At 46.8% G+C, this 20,715-nt stretch overlaps 1 protein-coding gene across 10 annotated transcripts in view; it reads left to right on the top strand.

Annotated features, from left to right (window-relative positions):
* Positions 1-18,967, top strand: part of PCGF3 (polycomb group ring finger 3) — a 67,261-nt gene extending 48,294 nt beyond the window's left edge. For all 10 annotated transcript variants that reach the window (XM_070264090.1, XM_023638571.2, XM_023638575.2 and 7 more), the window contains 3 exons: positions 5,638-5,775; positions 14,167-14,247; positions 14,833-18,967. In XM_070264090.1, the coding sequence (XP_070120191.1) occupies positions 5,638-5,775; positions 14,167-14,247; positions 14,833-14,880 (267 nt within the window). In that variant the 3' untranslated portion in view covers positions 14,881-18,967. The remainder of the gene's footprint in view (positions 1-5,637; positions 5,776-14,166; positions 14,248-14,832) is intronic.
* Positions 18,968-20,715: the final 1,748 nt, after the last annotated feature.

Raw genomic sequence — 20,715 nt, 5'->3', positions numbered from 1 at the left:
GAAAAATCTCAATAATTGGATGTTCCTGGAGGGAAAGATTGACATTAAGATGTCAGTTCTCCCCAAATTAACCTCAGTGGCTGTGATTTTAACCGTTTATTGTGGAATTTAACCAGTTGCTTCTGAAGTTCATCTGGGAGACGAAAAGCTTAAGACTAGCCATGAAAACGAGGGGTATCAGCTGTATCAGAATATATATAATAAATGTAATGTGCGCACACATATGTGTTTATATATATTCTGAGATGCACACATCTATTTAGTAAAATGTGCACAAACATACGTTCATATTCACGTGTACATATGTTTATTAAAGACATAATTAAAATAGTGTGGTGTGGGTACAAGAACACAGTAAGAGAATCTTCATTTTCCGGCTTATATCCTTCTCTCCTGTTAAACACATTCCCGTGAGGCATCTGTGCTGATGTCCAAGCTGGGACCTGAGGCGGGCCAGGTCACTGAGAGGAGGGTGCAGAGCGGGCGAGGGCACCCTCTGGGCCACGTTTCTCCCTGCCCTGGGCTCTGACCTGGTGAGTGCGGAGTCCTCCCGCCACCTCTTCTGAGTGATCACAGCAGTCCTCCACCTGGGAGGACCAGGGTCCACTCGGGACGTGGATTCGGGGTTGGCACGGCTGGCCACCCCCCCAGGCACAGGCACGAGCATCGAGTGAAGGTATACACCGCATTCTTCTATGGCTCAGTCTCTCTTTGGGTTTTGAGTTTCCAGCGTTTATCGTGACTAATTTTTGCCTTTTGTTTTTTATCCCAAACATGCCTGAGGTTTGTCTCTTTGGTTGCTTCCAAAAGAGCCAATTTTCGGTTTTAACGGATCAAGCGTTGTTTTCTGAAAGCTTTTTCCTGGCCCTTCACTTGGGCCTTAGTCCGTTTGGTCGGATGCATTTAGGGCCATGTTTCAGGCCCCTCGGCTGCTCAGGAGGCTCCGCCAGCCGCGGCGCTGGTTTCCGGGGCTGGACCCGACGGCTGTGGTGCGCATCCTCCCCTCTTCAGACCCTCCTGTCAGGGTTGGCTCTTCCTTGACTTTTTCTCCTCTAGAGGTTTGGAAATGTCTCTCTGTGTTCCTCTAGTAGCTGCTCCTGAATTTTCAGACGTGTCTATATCTGCATTTCGTGTCAGTGTGTGGGATTAATCAGTATCCCTGATGTCTCAGAACAAGGCAAGGCTTTATTCTGTTGTTTTCTGACTCCCCTCTGCCAATCACTACCTGCCACCTTCCAGAATTCGTTCAAGTCATATAAAGTTTGTTCCCAATCACTGCTGGTCATTTTTAATTTTATTTTACACGACTTTTATTCTAAGAATTATTGCCTAATGTTTTTCCTAGAGTTTTGACACAATGTTGACGATTGTTTAGATTTGACAAAAATGTGTGCTGTGTGGGCCTCTGCACACACGGTTGCCTTATCCAGTCCTCTTCCCCCTGGAGCCCACGTGCTTCTGTGGCCACCCTCCGTGGCCATGGGGAGGGGTGCACGTGCTACGCCCTCCGAGTTCTGCACATCAGCCTGGTCTTCGTTTCCCTACCCTCGAATGGTAATTTGGCTGGGTACAGAATTCTAAATTCAAGTAACTTTTCCTCATAACTTTTAAGATAAGCTTTCCTTGGGGGCCGGCCCCAGGGCCGAGTGGTGAAGTTTGCGCCTTCTGCTTTGGTGGCCCAGGGTCCACTGGTTCAGATCCTGGGTGCAGACATGGTGCCCTCATCAGGCCGTGCTGAGCCAGCGTTCCACTTGCTACAACTAGAGGCACTCACAACTAGAATATACAGCTACGCACAGGGGGGCTTTGGGGAAAAAAAAAGAAAGATAAGCCTCAGTCACTCAGGTGAACTGATAAAATTGTGCTCCTTTAACAGTAAGCGTTAGAAAGGAAAAAGAAAAACAAATGAGAGAAGTATAAGCCACCCAAGCCCCGAGACTGCTCCTGGCCTGAATGCTCCTGTCTGCACGTCCTCCCCTGACTGGACTCCCTCCCCTGACTGCACGCCCTTCCCTGACAGGACTCCCTCCCCTGTCTGCACGCCCTTCCCTGACTGGATGCCCTCCCCTGTCTGCATGCCCTCTCTTGTCTGCATGCCCTCCCCTGTCTGCACACTCTCCCCTGTCTGCACGCCCTCCTCTGACTGCATGCCCTCCCCTGTCTGCAAGCCTTCCACTGTCTGCATGCTCTACCCTGACTGGATGCCTTCCCCTTGTCTGCATACTCTCACCTGACTGGATGCCCTCCCCTGTCTGCACACTGTCCCCTGTCTGCATGCTCTCTCCTGACTGGATGCCCTCCCCTGTCTGCATGCCCTCTCCTGACTGGATGCCCTCCCCTGTCTGCACACTGTCCCCTGTCTGCATGCTCTCTCCTGACTGGATGCCCTCCCCTATCTGCATGCCCTCTCCCGTCTGCACACCCTTTCCCGACTGGACGCCCTCTTATGTCTGGATGCTGACACTCGATGCTCCTGGGAACCAGACTGGGCTGCAGCCCCCAGTTTTTGTTCAACAGGGAGTTCAGAGGGGCTGCATCTCAGAACAGCAGCTGACTAAGCAGGTTGTGCGTCTGACCACCTCTGCTCTCATCCATCTGAGTGGCCCGTGTGCTCCCCTGACCCTGCTCCCCAGCGCTGCCTGGTGGTCTTGGCCCTCGCCCCGAGACTCGCCCGAGGAGCAGGCTTCCCAGGACGACTGGGCTCAAGCCCACTTTCTCCCGAGGGAGACAAGCTCAGTAAGCTGCTGAGAGATGCCGCCGTGATCAGCCACTGTCTCGGAGAAGCTCTCAGCCAGCCATGCTGACCAGGTCTGCGCTCCCCCGTTTCAAGTCGCTCCCGGTACAGGCCCATCCCTTTCCTCTGGAGCTGAGTCGTGCTTTCCCCGTTTTGGAGTTTTGTAGGATTTCTCTTTATCCTGGGAGTTCAGAGATTTCCGGGAATTCATCTCTTCCATTATTCTTGTTGTCATTTGGGTTCCACCTTCCGTCCTGAGGACCCTGGACTTCCTTCTGCTCAGGGAAACTTCCTTGTCTCTGGGTGTCACCTTCTGGAACTCCTGATCCACCCTCCACCTCTCGTGTTTAATCTCCCTCATTCTCTGGTGGTCGCCTTCATCCTGCAGTTTTCCACCTTAGAACACAGGCCTCAGCGCCCCTGTGTTGGGGTGTCTGTGCCTTTTGTGGGTTAGCAGCCTCTTGGTGGGCATGAGGACCACCTCCAGCCAGTGCTGCTGTGCCAGCCCTGCACACACGATACCCCAATGGGGCCAGGTTTAGTATTTCCTTTGGCTGATAATTTCTGATTTGACTGACTGTGGTCAGAAAGATGGGTCTGATGGTGCTCAGGCCTGGACACAGACACGGACGCATGAGTGTGCGTGTGCCTGAGAAGGCAGGCAGCTCTCTCACGTAGAGTCGCCCCCATGGGCTGGACCTCACCATTTCTCATCATTCTGTCCATTTAAGTCTGTAACTAGGTGCTTTCAAGTTTGGAAAGTTTCCCATCCCTAGGGAGTTTTTTCCTATTAAGCTTTCTTTCTTAAAGTCTTACCTAATATTAGTACAGCTTTGTGAGCTTTCTTTTGATTAATATTTGCCTGGTATTCCAGTTTTGTAAATATCTTTCTTAAGTGCAACGATTTTTACAGCATAGACTGGGTTTTTTAAGAAAATCAAATCAGAAGATGCCTTTAGCTCACAACTTATTTTACATTCACAGTGATCTCTGGTGAGTTTGAGTTTATTTCTGCTGTCTTTGTGCTTTCCATTTATATTTTTATGCTCCCCCTTCTTGCCTTTTATTGAATTAGTAAATGTTCTTTAATCTCTTTTTTGCCTGTACTTGGCAACGAATTGGCAAGTTGTATGAACTGCTTTTATTATTTTAGTGGTTATGAAATTCTAAAATGAATATTTACGTTTTTAAAAATTCCACGGTTTGTCTGAGTCTCCTCCTCTCTCCTGAGTGACACCAGGGCCATGCTCGCACGGCCTGGTGCCGCCCTCCTGCTTGGAGTCGGTCACTCGGTCCTCCTCATCTTCAGACGCAGACCGCTGCCCCTGGCTCCGGACCCGCCTCCCGGCTCCCGCTCCTCCCGCATCGTCTTCCTCCCTGTCCAGGTTCTCTTCCTAAACTACAGCTCCCCCCAGTTATTTCCTGTTTTCATTTGCAAATAGCTTTATTTCATTCTCACTCTTGCATGATACTTTAGCTACTTATTTCCTGTCCCCACCTGGGCAAGCCCCTCCCCGCTAACGACCAGCGTGGAGACCTGCCCTTGCTGCCCTCAGCTGCCCACCGTGCTCCGAGGTGCGGCCACCCTGTCCAAGTGCAGGTGTCCTTGACTCTCTTTTGCTTCTGACTGAGGCTTTGCCTTCCTTGGGCCTCCTTTTTCCCCTGGACCTCCTGTGACACGGCTCTTAGGCTCTTTGGTCTGTCTCTTACCTTCCTTCGAGTTGTTATTTTAATTGATATCTTTGTCTCTATACTTCTTTAGGGTAATTTCCTCAAATTGATCTTTCAGAAAATTGATCTGTCTTCAGCTGAGACTAATCTGTGGTTCAGCCAGCCATTGAGTTTTAATTTCAGTGAGGATGTTTTTTATTTTCAGAAGTTATCTGTGGTTCAGCCAGCCATTGAGTTTTAATTTCAGTGAGGATGTTTTTTATTTTCAGAAGTTATATTTGGTTCTCTCTTATACCTGCCTGTTCTTTCTTCATGGTGTGTTACGTCTTTAATTCCTTCTTTCGTATCTAGTAATTTTAGACATACATATTTCATTAATTCCTATCTTAATTCCTATGTCTGAATTTTGGGGTCTGACTGTGCCCTTTCTTGTGGCTGCTCCTGGGGAATCTCTTGCTCGTGGAGCTCTCTCCTGCGTGGCCTGGGGTTGTGCATCCTGGGCAGGTTCACGTTTGTGTGTACCAGGCACCCTCGATCCTAGAATCGCTTTCACTTGGTTTGTTATCTTGCGGCTCCTTGTCGCACACCGTGCCCTTGAACCCACTGAACTGTTGAGCCTTCAAGAAGCAGCCATGACCTTTTGAACTTTGTGCCTTGGCTCATGGCTTTCCTCCGTGCAGGGGACTCTGCCTCTCTAGTGAGTTTGCTCTGTCCTGTCAAGGCCAAGCGCGATGCTATGTCTTTCATAAATCCTTCCTCGACGCGTTCGGGCAGATCAGTGGCCCTGCCACGGTGTTTGCTGTGTGTCTTTCCTCATCTTGCTGGCAGGGCCCTCAGCACAGCCTGTGGGGATGCGCACGTGTCCACTGGCCAGAAGCTTTCAGGACAGGCCTCCAGTGCTTGCCACTTTCACTCAGAGACCAGCACAGTGCCTACAGCGAATAAATAATTCTCGGGTTTGCTTTAAAGTACTGTGTTAATAAGACAGAGTTAACAGTGTTAGATCATATCTCATAAAATGACAAACAGTAAACAGATTTTAAGATGATGTGTGTAAAATGATTGAAGTGAAATTCTTTTTCTGCACTGTTGAGGGTAAAACAGATTTCTGATATCCAAAAGTGAGCTTTCTTAGGTTTGGTGGAGTCAGTAGCTATCTGAGGAAGCCTCCGGAGAGCAGCCCGTGGCGCTCCTCGCGGCGAGGCCTGCCCAGCTGTGTCCTTCTCTTTAAGGTGAGCATCTGCCTGGAGTGCAACAGCAGCAAACTGCGTGGCTTGAAACGGAAGTGGATCCGCTGCTCAGCCCAAGCCACAGTCCTACATCTAAAGAAGTTCATCGCCAAAAAACTTAACCTTTCGTCTTTCAACGAGGTAGTAGCTGCACTGTGAATAGAAACTGTAACAAGTCATTTCCTATTTGTAATAGTGATACTTCTAAAGTTCTTTTGATTGTTTTGGTTTTTGGGGGGCGTTTTTTGTTTTTCTTAAAAATTGGCACCTGAGCTAACAACTGTTGCCAATCTATTTTTTTTTCTTTCTGCTTTTTCTCTCCAAATCCCCCCAGTACGTAGTTGTATATTTTTTTTAGTTGTGGGTCCTTCTAGTTGTGGCATGCGGATGCCGCCTCAACGTGGCCTGACAAGCAGTGCCATGTCCGCGCCCAGGATCCAAACCAGCGAAACCCTGGGCCGCCGCAGCAGAGCCCACGAACTTAACCACTCGGCCACGGGGCCGGCCCTGGTTGTTTTTTTTCCAACAACTTTTTTTGAAGTTTTTTTTTTCTTTAAAGATTGGCACCTGGTCTGACATCCGTTGCCAGTCTTCTTTTTGTTTTTTCTTCTTCTTCTCCCCAAAGCTCTCCATACATAGTTGTATATTCTAGTTGTAGATCCTTCTGGTTGTGCTGAAGATTTTAAATCAGGAAAAAAATCTCTATTTGTCTTGCCTATCCCCGATAGCTTGATAGGAATAGCAGTGAGGGCCATGGAAGGCCCAGAGACCATGACCGTGGGACTGCTGCTAATGGGAGAGAGAACGCCAAGGGGAGGAGGATGATGAGATTGTTTAAAACATGTTAAAGGTTTTCACCACAAAGAGAAATTCTGTTCTTTAGCTTCACAAACGGATGGATGGATGGGTAGATGGGGGATGAATAGATAGATGGGTAGATAAATAAATACTTTCAGGTTGTGATCAAGGCTGAGAATAAGATAAACTGGTGGCCAGTGGTACACAGTGGGGTTGGGTGAGCACTTAGCTTAGGCGTCGTTGTGGGCCCTGGGGAGGTGGCGACACTTAGCTAAGACGTGAATTGTCAGCGGGAGCCAGCTGTGCATAAATCAATGTCAAGAGAAGGCGGCGGGGGCCTTCAACAGGGAATACATCATTTGAGGTATAGTTTTAAAGTGGTCCTCAGGCTGTGAGGAAAATGAATTGTTGATATGCAGAAATGGAAGCAGGAGAGGCCAATCGTTGGGGGGGGGGGGGGGGGGCCTATGGCAGGAGTCCCAGGAGGGAGGGACCAGGGGAGCACAGTGAGGATGGAGACAGGTAGATGGACTGCAGATGTGTTCCAGAGAGAGTAGTGGGCTGAACAGTTGCCCCCAAAAAGATGTGTCCACATCCTAACTTCCAGAACCTGTAAATATGCCCTTTTCTTGAAAAAAGATATTTTCAGATATAATTAAGTTAGGAATCTCATGATGGAATAATCCTGGATTGTCTGGGTGGACCGTAAATCCAATGACAAGTGTCCTTACGAGAGTGTGGCAGAGGGAAATTTGAGCCGCACAGAGGAGAAGGTGATGTGAGGACAGAGACAGAGATTAGAGTGCGGGGACCACGAGCCAAGGGACGCCTGGAGCCACCCGAAGCCACCCGAAGCTGGAAGAGGCAGGAAGGAGCTTCCCCAGCGCCTCGGAGGGAGGACCCACCCCTGGTCTCAGACTGCTGGCCTCCACGTCTGAGAGAAAGTAGATTCCTGCGTTTTAAGCCATCAAGTTCGTGGTCCTTGGTCTCAGCTGCCACAGGAAACCAGAACAGATTTTGGTATCAGGAAGCAGAGTGCTGCTGTAACAAACACCTGAAAATGTGGAAATGGCTTTGGAACTGGATAATAGGCAGAGGCTGGAAAGATTCTGAGAAACACAATAAAAAAAGCCTAGATTGCCTTGGAGAGACTGTTGCTGGAAACTGGGTCATTAAAGATGATTCTGATGATAGCCCAGAAGGAAGTGAGGAATGTGGTAGAGAAAGCTTCTGTCATCTTAGAAGGGACATATCGCCACAAACAGAATGTTGGTAGAAATAGGAAGAGTAAAGACACTTCTGATGAGAACTGATACGGAAAAGAGGAGCATAGTGTTGGAAACAGGAAGAAAAGTGATCCTTGTCACATGATGGGAGAAAGCATGGCCGAATTATGTTCTCCAGTTGTATGGAAAATAGAGCTTGGAAGTGATGAGCTTGGAGATTTAGCTGAGATTTCCAAGCAAAGTGTGGAAGGTGTGGTCTAGTGTCCTCTTGTTGCTTGTAATAAAATATGAGAGGAGAAAGATGAATTCAGGCAGGAACTGCTAAGCAAAAAAGAACCACCACCTGATGATTTGGAAGATTCACAGCCTGTTCAGATTGCAAAAGATGGTGATATTAGAAGTTCCGCTGTTAGGGAAGCATGCTCTGGAGAAAAGGCCAAGGGTATGGCAGCACAACCTTCTGAAGAGATTAGTTCTGTGACTCGTAGTGGCTCAACCATCTCACAGAACCTGGGAGTGGAGAAGAGTTATCCAGGAAAGATCTGTGGAGAATCTTCACATCTATTGGCCTGGATTCGTGTTGTACATGGAGACCCACAAAGTTGTTGAGAATGTTGTATCAGCAGAAATGTCCCCAGCTTGGACTGAAGGGGTCAGAGACAGAAAGAAATGAGAGAAGACTATCAAATTTGCAAAATTCTGCATGCAGGAAATAGACTGATAGAGCCACTTGGCTGCAAATATGAACTACCCTTCAAGAAAAGGGAACAGTGACTCCAAGGGCAGAGCCTTGGGCCCAGAGGGTGAGGCCATCGTGGGCCCAGAGGGCAGAAACTCCGCCCACAGTGGTGTGTTCTCAGATCTTGAAACTTCATGGATTTTTCCCTGCCAGATTTCAAACTTGCTTGAGACCAGTGACCCCTTTATGCCTAACATATGTCCCTTTTGCAATAGGAATATCTATCCTGTGCCTGTCCCACCGTTTATTTGGGAGCAGATAACATGTTTTCTAGTTTGCAGGTCCACAGCTAGAGAGGAATTTTGCCCCAGGATGGATCATACCCAGAGTCTCACCCAGACCTGATTCATATGATTTAGAAGATAAGACCAGGGACTTTTGAGCTGATGATATCTAGACGAGATTTTGGAATTTGGAGTTGACGCTGGAATGGGTTGAGATTCCTGGGGATGTTGGGATGGGGTGAATGTATTTTGCATGTGGGATGGATGTCGATTTTGAGAGGCGAGAGGCAGACTGTAGTCGGTTGAATGGTGGCTCCATTAAAAGATACGTCCATTTCCTAACCCCAAAACATGTGAATGTGACTTTATTTGAAAAAAGGTCTTTACAAATATGTTAAGAATCTTGAGATGAAGAGATCATCCTGGATTATCTGGGTGGGCCCTAAAGCCAATGACAAGGGTCCTTATAAGAGAAAGGCAGACACAAATTGTCTCAATAGATTTTAAAAGATAAATATCATACCAAGTATCTTCTCTGACCACAATGGCATAAAGTTAGAAGTGAGTAACAAAAGGAAAACTGGAAAATTTACAAAATTGTAGAAATTAGCCAACTCATTTTTAAACAACCGGTAGATCAAAGAAGAAATGAAAGAGATGTTAGAAAATACTTAGAGACAAATGAAAACAAAACACAGTAAAACCAAAATGTATGAGACAGTGAAAGCAGTGCTAAGAGAGAAATATATTATAGCTATAAATGCTTGCATTAAAAACAAGAAAGATCTCAAATTAACAACCTAAATTCACAGCATAAGAAACTAGGAAGAAGGCAGCCAGCCCCATGGCCAAGTGGTTAAAGTTCCACACACTCCACTTTGGCAGCCCGAGTTTGAGGGTTCGGATCCCAGATGTGGACCTACTCCACTCATCAGCCATGTTGTGGTGGCATCCCACATACAAAATGGAGGAAGATTGGCACAGATGTTAGCTCAGGGCTAATCTTTCTCAATTAAAAAAACAGGAAGATTGGCAACAGATGTTAGCTCAGGGCTAATCTTCCTCAATTTAAAAAACAGGAAGATTGGCAATGGATGTTAGTTCAGGGCAAATCTTCCTTACCAAAACAAAAACAAAAACAAAAACCTAAACAATAACAACATCTCCTTCTTCTGGAATTAAAAAAAAACTAGAAAAAGAACAAACTAAACCCAAATAATAAATATTATAGCAGAGATAAGCAACATAGAGAATAGAAAAACAATAGAGAAAAATCAGTGGTTCTTCAGAAAGATCAACAAAATGACAAACTTTTAGCTAGCTGGACTAAGAAAAAAAAGAGAAGGCTCAAATTACTAAAATCTGAAATGAAAGGAGGGACATTACTACTGATTCTACAGAAATAAAAAGGGTTATAATAGAGTGCTGTGGGCAGTTGTACACCAACAAATTGGATAGCCTAGGTGAAACTGACAAATTCCTAGAAACACAGAACCAAGACAACTGAATCACGAAGAAATAGAGAATCTGAGTCCTGTAACTAGTAAGGAGATTGAATCAGTAATCTGAAGTCTCCCAAGAAGAAAAGCCCTGGACCCAGTGGCTTCACTCGTAAATTCTACCAAACAAGTAAAGAAGAACTAGCACCAATCCTTCTCAAACTTTTCCAGAAAATTGAACAGGAGGGAACCCTTCCTAATTCATTCTATGAGGCCAGCATCACCCAATACCAAAGCCCAATAAAGACACCACAAGAAAAGAAAACTGCAGACCAATATCCTGTATGAACATTGATGCAAAAATCCTCAACAAAATACTAGCAAACGGAATTCAGCAGCATATTAAAAGGATTATACACCATGACCAAATGGGATCTATTCCTGGAATGCAAGGATGACTCAACATATGAAATCGGTAGGTGTAATACACCACATTAACAGAGTGAAGGAAAAACCATGTAATCATTTCAATTGATGCAGAAAAAGCATTTGACAATATTCAACACCCTTTCAAGATAAAAGCGCTCAACTAGGAAGAGAAGCCATAGATGAAAGTAAAATAAAATAAAAGCCCTGTGTGGAAACCCACTACAAGCATCATGCTGAGTGGTGAGAGACTGAAAGCTTTTTCTCCATGACCAGGAACAAGGCAAGGGTGCCCACTTTCACCCCTTCAGTTAGGCAAGGAAAAGAAAGAAAACACATCCAAATCAGAAAGGAAGAATTAAAATTTCTGTTTGCAGATATGATCTTATATGAAGAAAATCCTAAAGATCACACACACACACAAACCATTAGAACTAATAAATGAATTCAGCAAGGTAGCAAGATACAAAATCCACACAGAAATCAGTTGCATTTCTGTGCACAAGCAGTGGACAATCTGAAAAGGAAATGACAGAACAGTTCCCTTCACAAGAACATCACAAAGAATGAAATACTTAGGAATTATCTTAAGCAAGGAGATGAAAGACTCATACAGTGAAAACCACAAAACATTGCTGAAAGAAATTGAAGAAGACAGAAATAAGTGAAAACACATCCCAAGTTCATGGCCTGGACATAATGTTGTGGAAATGCCGGTAGCACCAAAGTGACGCATGGATTCAGTGCGACTCCTATCAAAATCCCAGTGAGGGTTTGAAGAAATTCAAAAACCATCTAAACTTCATGCAAAATCTCAAGGGACACAAATAGCCAAAATAACCTTGAAAAAGAACAAAACTGGAGGACTCACACTTCCTGATTTCAAAACCTACCACAAAGCTATGGTAATCAGAACAGTGTGGTACTGGCGTAAGGACAGACATATAGACCAAAGGAGTAGAGTAAAGAGCCCAGAAATAAACCCTCACATATACGGTCAGATGATTTTTGGCAAGGGTGCCAAGACCATTCAATAGGAAAAAAACAGTCTTTTCAACAAATAGCACTGAGAAAACTGGATATCCACATGCAAAAGAATGAACTTGGACCCTTACCTCACACCTTGTATGAAAATTAACTCAAAATGCATCAAGGACCTAAACATAAGACCTAAAACAATAAAACCTTAAAAGAAAACATAGGAGAAAGCTTCGTGACATTGGCTTTGGCAATGACTTCTTGGATGTGACACCAAATGCATAGACAACAAGAGGAAAAAGAGACAAATTGTACATCCTGAAAATTAAAAAATTTGGTACAAAGTAGGAGAAACTATTTGCAAGTCATGTATCTGTTAAGGGATTACCATCTAGAATATACAGAGAATTCCTAAAACTCAACACAAAAAAAAAAACCTGATTCAAAAGTGGGCAAAGGACTTGAATAGACGTTTCTGCAAAGAAGATATGCGATTGGGCAATAAGCACATGAAATGATGCTCAACATCACGAATCATTAAGGAAATGCAAATCCAAACTACAGTGAAATACCGTCGCACACCCATAGGATGGCTGCTGTAGAATAAATAAATAATGTGTTGTCAAGGATATGGGGAAACCGGAACCCTGTGCACTGTTGTGAGGAGTGTAAAATGGTGCAGCCACTGTGGAAAACAGTATGGAGGTTCCTCAAAAAATTAAACACAGAATTACCGTATGATCCAGCAATTCCACTTCTGGGTATAAACCTGAAAGAATTGAAACAGTCTCAAAGAGGTGTTTGTACACTCATGTTTACATCAGCGTTATTCACAGTAACGAAAGCTTGGAAGCAGCCCAAGTGTCCATCAGCAGGTGAATGGATAAACAAATGTGGTCCATCCATGCAGTGGAACACTATTCAGCCTTAAAATGGAAGGAAATCCTGCAATATGCTACAACATGGATGGACCTTGAGGACATTGTACTCAGTGAAATAAGCCAGTCACAAAAAGACAAACATTGTAGTATTCCACTTCTATGAGATCCTAGAATAGTCAGATCCATAGAGACAGAGAGTATGGTGGTTGGCAGGGACTGGGCTGGGGTGGGTGGGGAGATGGGGAGTCAGTGTTCAATGAGGAGAGTTTCAGTTTCACAAGATGAAAAAGTTCTGGAGATGCATGGTGGTGATGGCTGCACAATGTGAATGTGCTTAATACCACTGAACGGTGCACTGAAAAATGGTTAAGACGGTAAATTTTATGTGCATTTTAGCACAATTTTTTTAGAAAACAATCAGAAGGAATGAACTATTGACACACACACACCCACATACACACAACGCTGACAACACCAAATGGTGACGAGGATGTGGAGCAACAGGGACTCTCACTCGCTGCTGCTGGGAATGCAGAAATGCTCTCACCATGCTATCCAGCAGTCACGCTCCTTGGTATTTGCCCAAGGGAGTTGAAAACTCATGTCCACACAACACCTGCACACAGATGTGTATAGCAGCTTCATTCATAACTGCCAAAACTTGGAAGCAACCAAGATGCCCTTTAGTAGGTGGGTAGATCAGTAAACTGTGCTCCATCCGGACAATGGAATATTATTCAGTGGTAAAAGTAAGTGAGCTATCAAGCCATGAAAAGACATGGAGGAACCTTAAATATGCATGTTACTAAGTGAAAGAAGCCAGTCTGAAAAGGCTACACACTGAATGGTTCCAACTCTATGACATTCTGGAAAGGCCAAAACTATGGAGACAGTGAAAGATGAGTGGGTGTCAGGGTGTGGGGAGGGAGAGCAAATAGGCACTGTGTGGTGGACACACGTCATTATACACTGTCTGGACCCACAGGAGGCACCACCCCAAGAACGAGGCTCCTGTGAGCTCTGGACTTGGGGTGATGCCGGCCTGTCCACCTGGGTTTGCCGACTGTAACAGATATGCTCTCTGGTGGGCCATGTTGACAGTGAGGGGTCATGTGTGTGAGGATGGGGTAAGTGGGAACTCTGTACCCTCTGTTCAGTTTTGCTGTGAACCTAAAACTGCTCTAAAATAGTCTTTTTTTAAAAAGAAAGGAAAAAGACCATCTGGGGAGCATATTACCTTTTTCCACTGAGGTGAGAGGGACAAACTTGGCCAAGAGGTGGACTGAGGTGGGGAGAGTAGAAGGACAGGGTCCTCTTTGTGGGGGAGCAGCCTAGGGGCTGCAGCCCGTGGCAGGGGGATGTCATGGCGGATGTGGACCAAAGCTCCCAGTTGGCAGGTGTGAACAGAGGCCCCCCAGTTGGTGGGTGTGGACAGAGGCCCCTCCTCTTGTTGGCAGGTGTGAACTGAGGCCCCCCCAATTGGTGGGTGGGGACAGAGGTTCCCCCCAGTGGGCAGGTGTGGACAGAGGCTCCTCAGTTGATGGGTATGAACAGAGGTTCCCCACCGTGGGCGGGTGTGGCTTAGAGGCCCCTGGTGGGCAGGTGTGGACAAGACGTCCCCAGTGCTCTGTGCGCTCCCAGGTGGGATCAGAAGGGCCTTCCGAGTCCGCCCTCCCACCTGTGCTGCCCAGAGACAGGCATGTGGCTCCATAGCTGACAGAAACCTCTGTGGGGGGCCTGGAAGAATTGGTACAGACCAGTGGCCTGTGTCCCAAGTGCCAAACCCTCAGCCCCCTGACCGAAGCCTTCTTCTCCCGCCAGCTGGACATTTTATGCAACGAGGAAATCCTGGGCAAGGACCACACACTCAAGTTTGTGGTTGTCACAAGGTGGAGATTCAAGGTGAGAGTTGTCTCTTTGTAATGATGTTTTGTTTGATTTTCAGAATCCGCTATGAATGGCAACTACTTTTCTGAGCATATTTTTATCTAAGAGCCTAGAAATGACAATTCAGTCACAGGACTGTCGTCAAATGACAGTCACTCTGAAACCATCAGCCCCAGAGTCAGCATGGCCCAAGGAAGGTGCAGTTCCCAGGCAAGCCCGGCAGCGCCCGGCCCAGGCTCCGGCTCACCCCAGCCCTCCTGGCCGAGGTGACCAGTGTCCTGTGACGATCTGGGGAGGAGGTGGCCACTGCAGTCAGAGGGTACCCCTCGAGCCTTTGGAAGCAGGGGGCGAGCCAGGGCTGACCTTGAGCCTGGGCTGAGGGTCTGAGGAAGCAGGAGGTCCAGAGAGAAGGGGCAGCATCAGTGGAGGAGTGCTGGGTTCCCTTGGCCACAGAGCAAGGGGCTTGTTCCTCTCGGCCTCCGCTGCACCTGACTGCGCGTCACAGCCGAGGCGAGTGTGTCCCTAGCATGTTTGGGTGGCGTCGTGGCCTGTGTCTTCTCGTGCCCCCGCTAAGAGCGACTCTGCCGGCTTGTCTTACAGAAGGCGCCGCTCCTGCTGCACTACAGACCCAAGATGGACTTGCTGTGAGCGCCGGCAGCACGGCAGGAGGCAGCCTCACAACCGGGGCCAGTGAGCGCGGGGGCAGGACCACGACCGCGCTGTGGAATGTTGCCTCCGGGTGTCGTGTGGACCAGACTTCTGAATAGAGAATATTTATAACTTTTGTATGAGAGAATTCCCACTCAGCCAGACACTACCAGCACCACGTCGCAGGTGATGAAGCGCTCCAACGTCTCGCGCAGCTCGGCCGCGCTGCTGTAGCTTCGGCTCGCGGCTGGAGGGCGGTGCAGTACGGCACATTCTGTCCTGACACGCAGGACCTTTGCTCGCTTCCCAGGTCTTGAAAATCTTGGTCATTTCAGTTTAGTTTATAAATTAAGTTTCACGATAAGCCTCAAAAATACTTGTATGTTTATTGAATACTTCCTAAGTTATTGAAAAAATATCTTTTCATGGTGAATGATATTTATGTTGCCTTTAGCTTCCTGAAGACTGCGAAGATATATAAAAATTTAATTTAAAAGCATACCAAAAGAGGTTTCCATTAATATTATGAGTCAACCATGGTATTTACTTTTCCACAGTTCAAAACATAACGAGGCCAAGAGCTCCCCTGACTCGCCTCGTGCGGTGTGGTGTCCTCAGCCCCCATAGCTCCACCGACACGCTGGGGGCCAGGCAGCCCTGTGGCGGGAGAGGCTCTGTCCCACTGCCCCCCGAACTGGACACGGCTGAGACTTGGTGCTCACCGTCCCTGGCACGCCCAGCTGGTAGACCAGTGGTCATTTGTCCAGCTTACTGCTGGTCTGTTGAACAACTGTTGTGAAAAACGGCTTTTATTGAACAGGGCACAGATTGTTCCGTGCCATCGTTTAATCTCCTACTCATTCTTTCCCATTTTCATTCTGCTGAAGAGAGGTGGTGGCGTTTGTGGAGGGGCTTTTCCATCAGACGAGCGGTGCCGCCCTGCGAGGGCGTCTGCTCCCGCAGCTCCAGGTGTACAAACGCCTGGTTCCCACCACGTCCACCCTCCCCTCCTCTCTGCTCATGGAAAGAGCTCACACACTTCGTGGCTGCTAATGGGCCAAGCACAGGAGCAGGGGGGCAGCGGAGTGCCCGGGGGAGTGCGCCGTGCGGCAGCAGCTGCTTGTCCAGTGATTTGATGACCTATAACGCCGGTCACAGGCAGCACACGCTCGGTTACCCCCTCCTCCTCCCAAATGTTAATATGTTTGTGGATTTAGAGAATAAACAAACTGCCAGCACATAGATATCTGTTACTTTAAAATGGTGTAAAGGCAAGAATGAGGAGACAGGACCAGTCCTCTGGAGCCGTCACAGTCATCCTGGAGCTTCCTTGTCACCTCCGTCCGTGTGTCCTCTGACTTCCCAGTGAGCTTCAGGTCCTCCTCCTTTTCTGGTGGGAGTGGTTCACCCACCGCCCTTGTCAGTGGACAGGTCTCTGATGGTGGCCCCGAGGGCTGGGTTTTCCAGGAAGTATTTCATCTTAGTGACTAGACTCTTTTCTTGAATTTGCTTTGAAAGTTAAAGTTGCGCTCATCAACATTCAATTTTGTTTGTTTTCTTCTGCTTCCTGTTTTACGTACATGAATGTCAGAAGCAGCTACTGAGACCTAGTCTAAAGGGTGAGAAAAACATTCAAATTAATTCAGTCCAAGTGATTTTAATGTAAGGTCTTTTAAAAACATAAAAACAACTTCTTTGTTAGGAATTGATCAAAATTCGCCTTTTTATTTAAGCCCATTAACTGCCAGTGGTGTTTGAATTTTTCAATTACCTAAGCTTGCTATTCATCCAAATCACATTTAGAGTTATTCTACACAGTTTAATGAGTAGATGTGTGTGAGTAAATATTACCTGTCTACCTCAAAAGATACCTTACTGCTGAAGCATTCTGTAAAACCACGTTATCACAATGCAGTTTTAAGTGTAACATTAGAATTTAGGTATTTTCCTGTGTGGTGAAAGTAAGGAAGGATTAAACAGTATGAGCATCCAAATTCAAATAAAATTAATTCACAGTTCAGATTAAACTTAATATCGCTGTAATAATCTCATATTATATATTTGTAACTTTGTAGCTATCTTTGAAATCACTTGAATTTGCTATGGTGCTAAGTTGATATATTTAAATATACAGAGAGGTGGAGATAAGTCGGAGCCAGTATTAACATCTCCAGCTGGTTGCTGACCGCTCTTGTGTGACCCGCTTTTGTAATCGTGTTAACCTGATGAAACCTCAGCAGCAAAAGTACCTATTTTTCTAAGATGTCCTCCTGCAGACCGCCTTCACTACAGGGCGATCCCTGGTGGCCTCCGGCCGCTTTGGTCTGACGCGGCCTTATGAAGACTGCAGCCTGGTGAACCCTGCCATCGGGAAGCTTCAGGGGTCTCCTTCATTTTGTCATGCTTTCATTTAACATCAAAAGCCTCAATTTTATTTTTTCCAGCATGAAAGCCAGGATCAGTTACTGATTGGACCCTCTGAAGGTTTTAGCAGTGGAGTTGCTGTGGAGGAGTTTCGCAGCTGCTGTGCTGGGGAGGCTCGTGCTGTTCAGCTCCCGCCCCACATCGCTGTCAGCACCGGTGGGACCCTCGCTAGACACCGTTTTCATGGAAATAGAAAATTCAGATAGAATATATAATATTAAATTTAAGATTTGGGGGGTTAAAAAAAACTTTATAAAATTATTTATTCTATTTTAAGCCTTCTATCGTATTTTCCCATCCAATCGTTTGGTTTCAGTGGTCCAGCTTTATTTACAGGCATATAAAATGAAATTGTGAGATGTTTTGCAAGCTTCTTCTTTTTACTTTGAGTAGCTTTTAATTTGTATGTTTTTGTTTTATATGGATGAAGAGCATTGTTTATGCTTTTGTGCAATAGGTTCCAATATGCGTTTATTAGATGTTTAAATTGCAATGTAGCATCTATTCTGCTAAATTGAAAGGGAATGTAGGTGGAACTTCAAAATATATACATTCAGCTATTTGGTTTTTCCTTTTTCATTGTTGCTATTATAAGAACACAGTTATCAGGATTGTGCGTGTGCCTGTGCAAGAATACCTGTCAGCAATATTTAAATATAAGTGACGGGGCAGGCAGCCGTGAAGTGATGTGTGGCGCCATCGTAGGCCAGCCTCATGGCTGCCCGGGGTTTGTGCCCTCGACCCGCCTGCTCACGGCCCTGGATGCACTACCCCCGTAGGACCCCACACGTGACGGTGCTACTTCCCCGGGGCTCCTGAGCCTCCAGGCTCGGCCTCCGATGCCTCCTCGTGGCATTCCAAGTCTTAGAAATTCGTTTGGTTCTTTTCTCAAAGTGCACAGGATAGTGTTTTACAGTGATTTGAAATGTGTCATTGGATAGGAACGAGCCAGCTGATGTCTACGTTGTGCGTGAATATTCAATGTGCTCTCCAAATATTGAAAATAAATTTAGTGCCGATAGCAAAATCACAAAAAACCCAGTTTCTCTGTTTCCTCAGGAAATCATTTACACTCCACCACATCACACGTGACCTTAGCGTGATAAACCAGTGTGTTTCTCTGCCTTGGTATTTAAACACACTCAGTAAATATCAAACTACAGCGTAGTCTTTACGAAGATCCCGTCCCTGCCGGACGGGCAGTGCATGGCCAGCCCGGGCCAGGGTGTCGTGTGTAACTTACCGCGTCCGCGAGCACGTCTGAGGATGGACTGCAGTGTGGGTGCCCCCAGCGTGTGTAGCATTAGTGTAAATGTCTATCCAGCAACATAATTGGGTGTAAGAAAACCATTTTCCCAAAGGATGTGGGTTCAGGGTGAGGTGGTGCTGAGCCGGCCCACCATGCGTGGCAACGTGGAAGCTGTCGCAGTTTATGAAGATGACAATGCAGATACATATTTTTGACTGTTTAATTTGAAAGTTTACATTTTTTATGCTTTATGTTGGTGTGTAATTTTTGTACTCGGTGGCTAGTTTTTGTCTAAAATCTTTTTTGGAATATTGCTTCAATGTTTTGATTTTATGATAGTGAAGCTTGTATTCAGTGTTTTGCCAATTAATATTATATGCTTGTAATAAAAGCAAAAGAAAAACTTAACTCAAATTCTTTCCGCCTGGAAATTTATTACCTGAAGTATTTGTGAGAGTATTTGTACAGTAGAGGGTCACACGGGGTAACAAACACCACAAGTGTTGGTGCAGACTGTGCAGGCACGTACCTGCACACACACACACACACACACTAGTGTAAGACGGGGTGATGGAAACACCACAGGTGTTGGTGCAGACTGCAAGCACGTATGTGCACATGCACACACCACACGCTAGTGTAAGACGGGGGTGATGGAAACACCATAGGTGTTGGTGCAGACTGTGCAGGCACGTATGTGCACATGCACACACCACACACTAGTGTAAGATGGGGTGATGGAAACACGACAGGTGTTGGTGCAGACTGTGTGGGCACGTACGTGCACGTGCACACACTAGTGTAAGACGAGATGATGGAAACACCACAGCTGTTGGTGCAGACTGTGCAAGCGTGTACCTGTCCGTGCACGCACACACACCACACGCTCCGTGCCCACCGCGCCCATCCTAAGCGCTCACAGCTTAGCTACCGTGGTCACTTTGCTCCACGTGGTGTCTGAATGTCGTCGTGGGTGCAGAGCTTCCGTTAAATCAGTGCAGCGTTTGGTACCAGAGGTCTGAGGCAACTCTGTCCACACTGTGCATCTGTTTGCTTGGAGAGAGAACTTTGGTTTAGAGCTTCATGTGCTGATGAAAGTAGTGTTAACTAGATCCTGCGAATTCTGTGGGTGGGCTGACGGGCAGTGTCTTCCTTCCTTCTGTCATCAGACAGCGTGTTGGTCGGGGTTCTCCAGAGGAACAGAGCCGGCAGGAGTTGCGTACGCGTATGTCGCTCCGCAGAGGCAGATATAAAAGGAGACATCGCGAGGAGTTTGCTCACAGGATGGTGGAGGCTGAGAAGCCCCTGACCTGCCATCTGCCAGTGGGAGACCCAGGGGGCCGGGGCGAGTGCTGTCCCAGGTCCGAGACGGCCGTGTCCCGCTCAGGCGTCAGGCAGGGGGATGTCTTCCTGCTCCTCTCCCTGTTCTGTTCAGGCCCCAGGGGTCGAGTGATGCCCACCCACCCTGGGGAGGGCTCGGTCCACCCGTTCTAATGCTTGTCTCATCTGGAAACACCCACGTCATTTTAATCTGGGCATCTCGGGCCCAGTCAAATTGACACATGAAATCAACCACCACAGACAGTTTGGGGGAAAAAATGCACTATGCCCAAACTTTAACTTTTAAAGTTTAGGTAATTTACAGCAATTTTGAAAATCTGAGAAAACTAGAGTTTCAAAAAGGGAGACTATGATGACCAAAATTATATTCTCTCATGGGTTTCAGTGACTTTAGAGATAAGTATAGTTTTAAGAAACTGACTTTACCTGTTTCAGTCACTTTCAGTAAGTTGTTTCCTCCATCCAACAAATGTCAAGATATTGGCTGAAACCACATGTAAATGTTCGAGTCATTTAGACGTGGAGTAAACTACATGGAGTCCTCACAATTAGGTCCCGTCCGCTGGTAGACCACGTGGCTGACGGTGAAGTCTCTGCCCCCATGAGGCGAGGTCAGTGGGCCCCAGGCGTCTGAGAGCTCCAGGCAGATCCCCCAGCTCCGCCCACAGACCACGGGCTGCAGATGCTGCAAAGCCACGACCAGGTCAACAACCTGTAAGAGGCGACTCTGGGAAAGAGGAGGCGAGCAGCCGGGTCTGCGTCCCCCGAGTGCCGCAGGCTGTCAGCCCTGAAGGGCTGCGTGCCGCTCCCTGTAGCTCTCG

The sequence above is a fragment of the Equus caballus genome, chromosome 3 (assembly GCF_041296265.1).
Source record: "Equus caballus isolate H_3958 breed thoroughbred chromosome 3, TB-T2T, whole genome shotgun sequence".
Taxonomy (NCBI): Eukaryota; Metazoa; Chordata; class Mammalia; order Perissodactyla; family Equidae; genus Equus; species Equus caballus.
The sequence above is the reverse complement of the archived record's forward strand: the minus strand, read 5'-3'. Positions and strand labels throughout refer to the sequence as shown.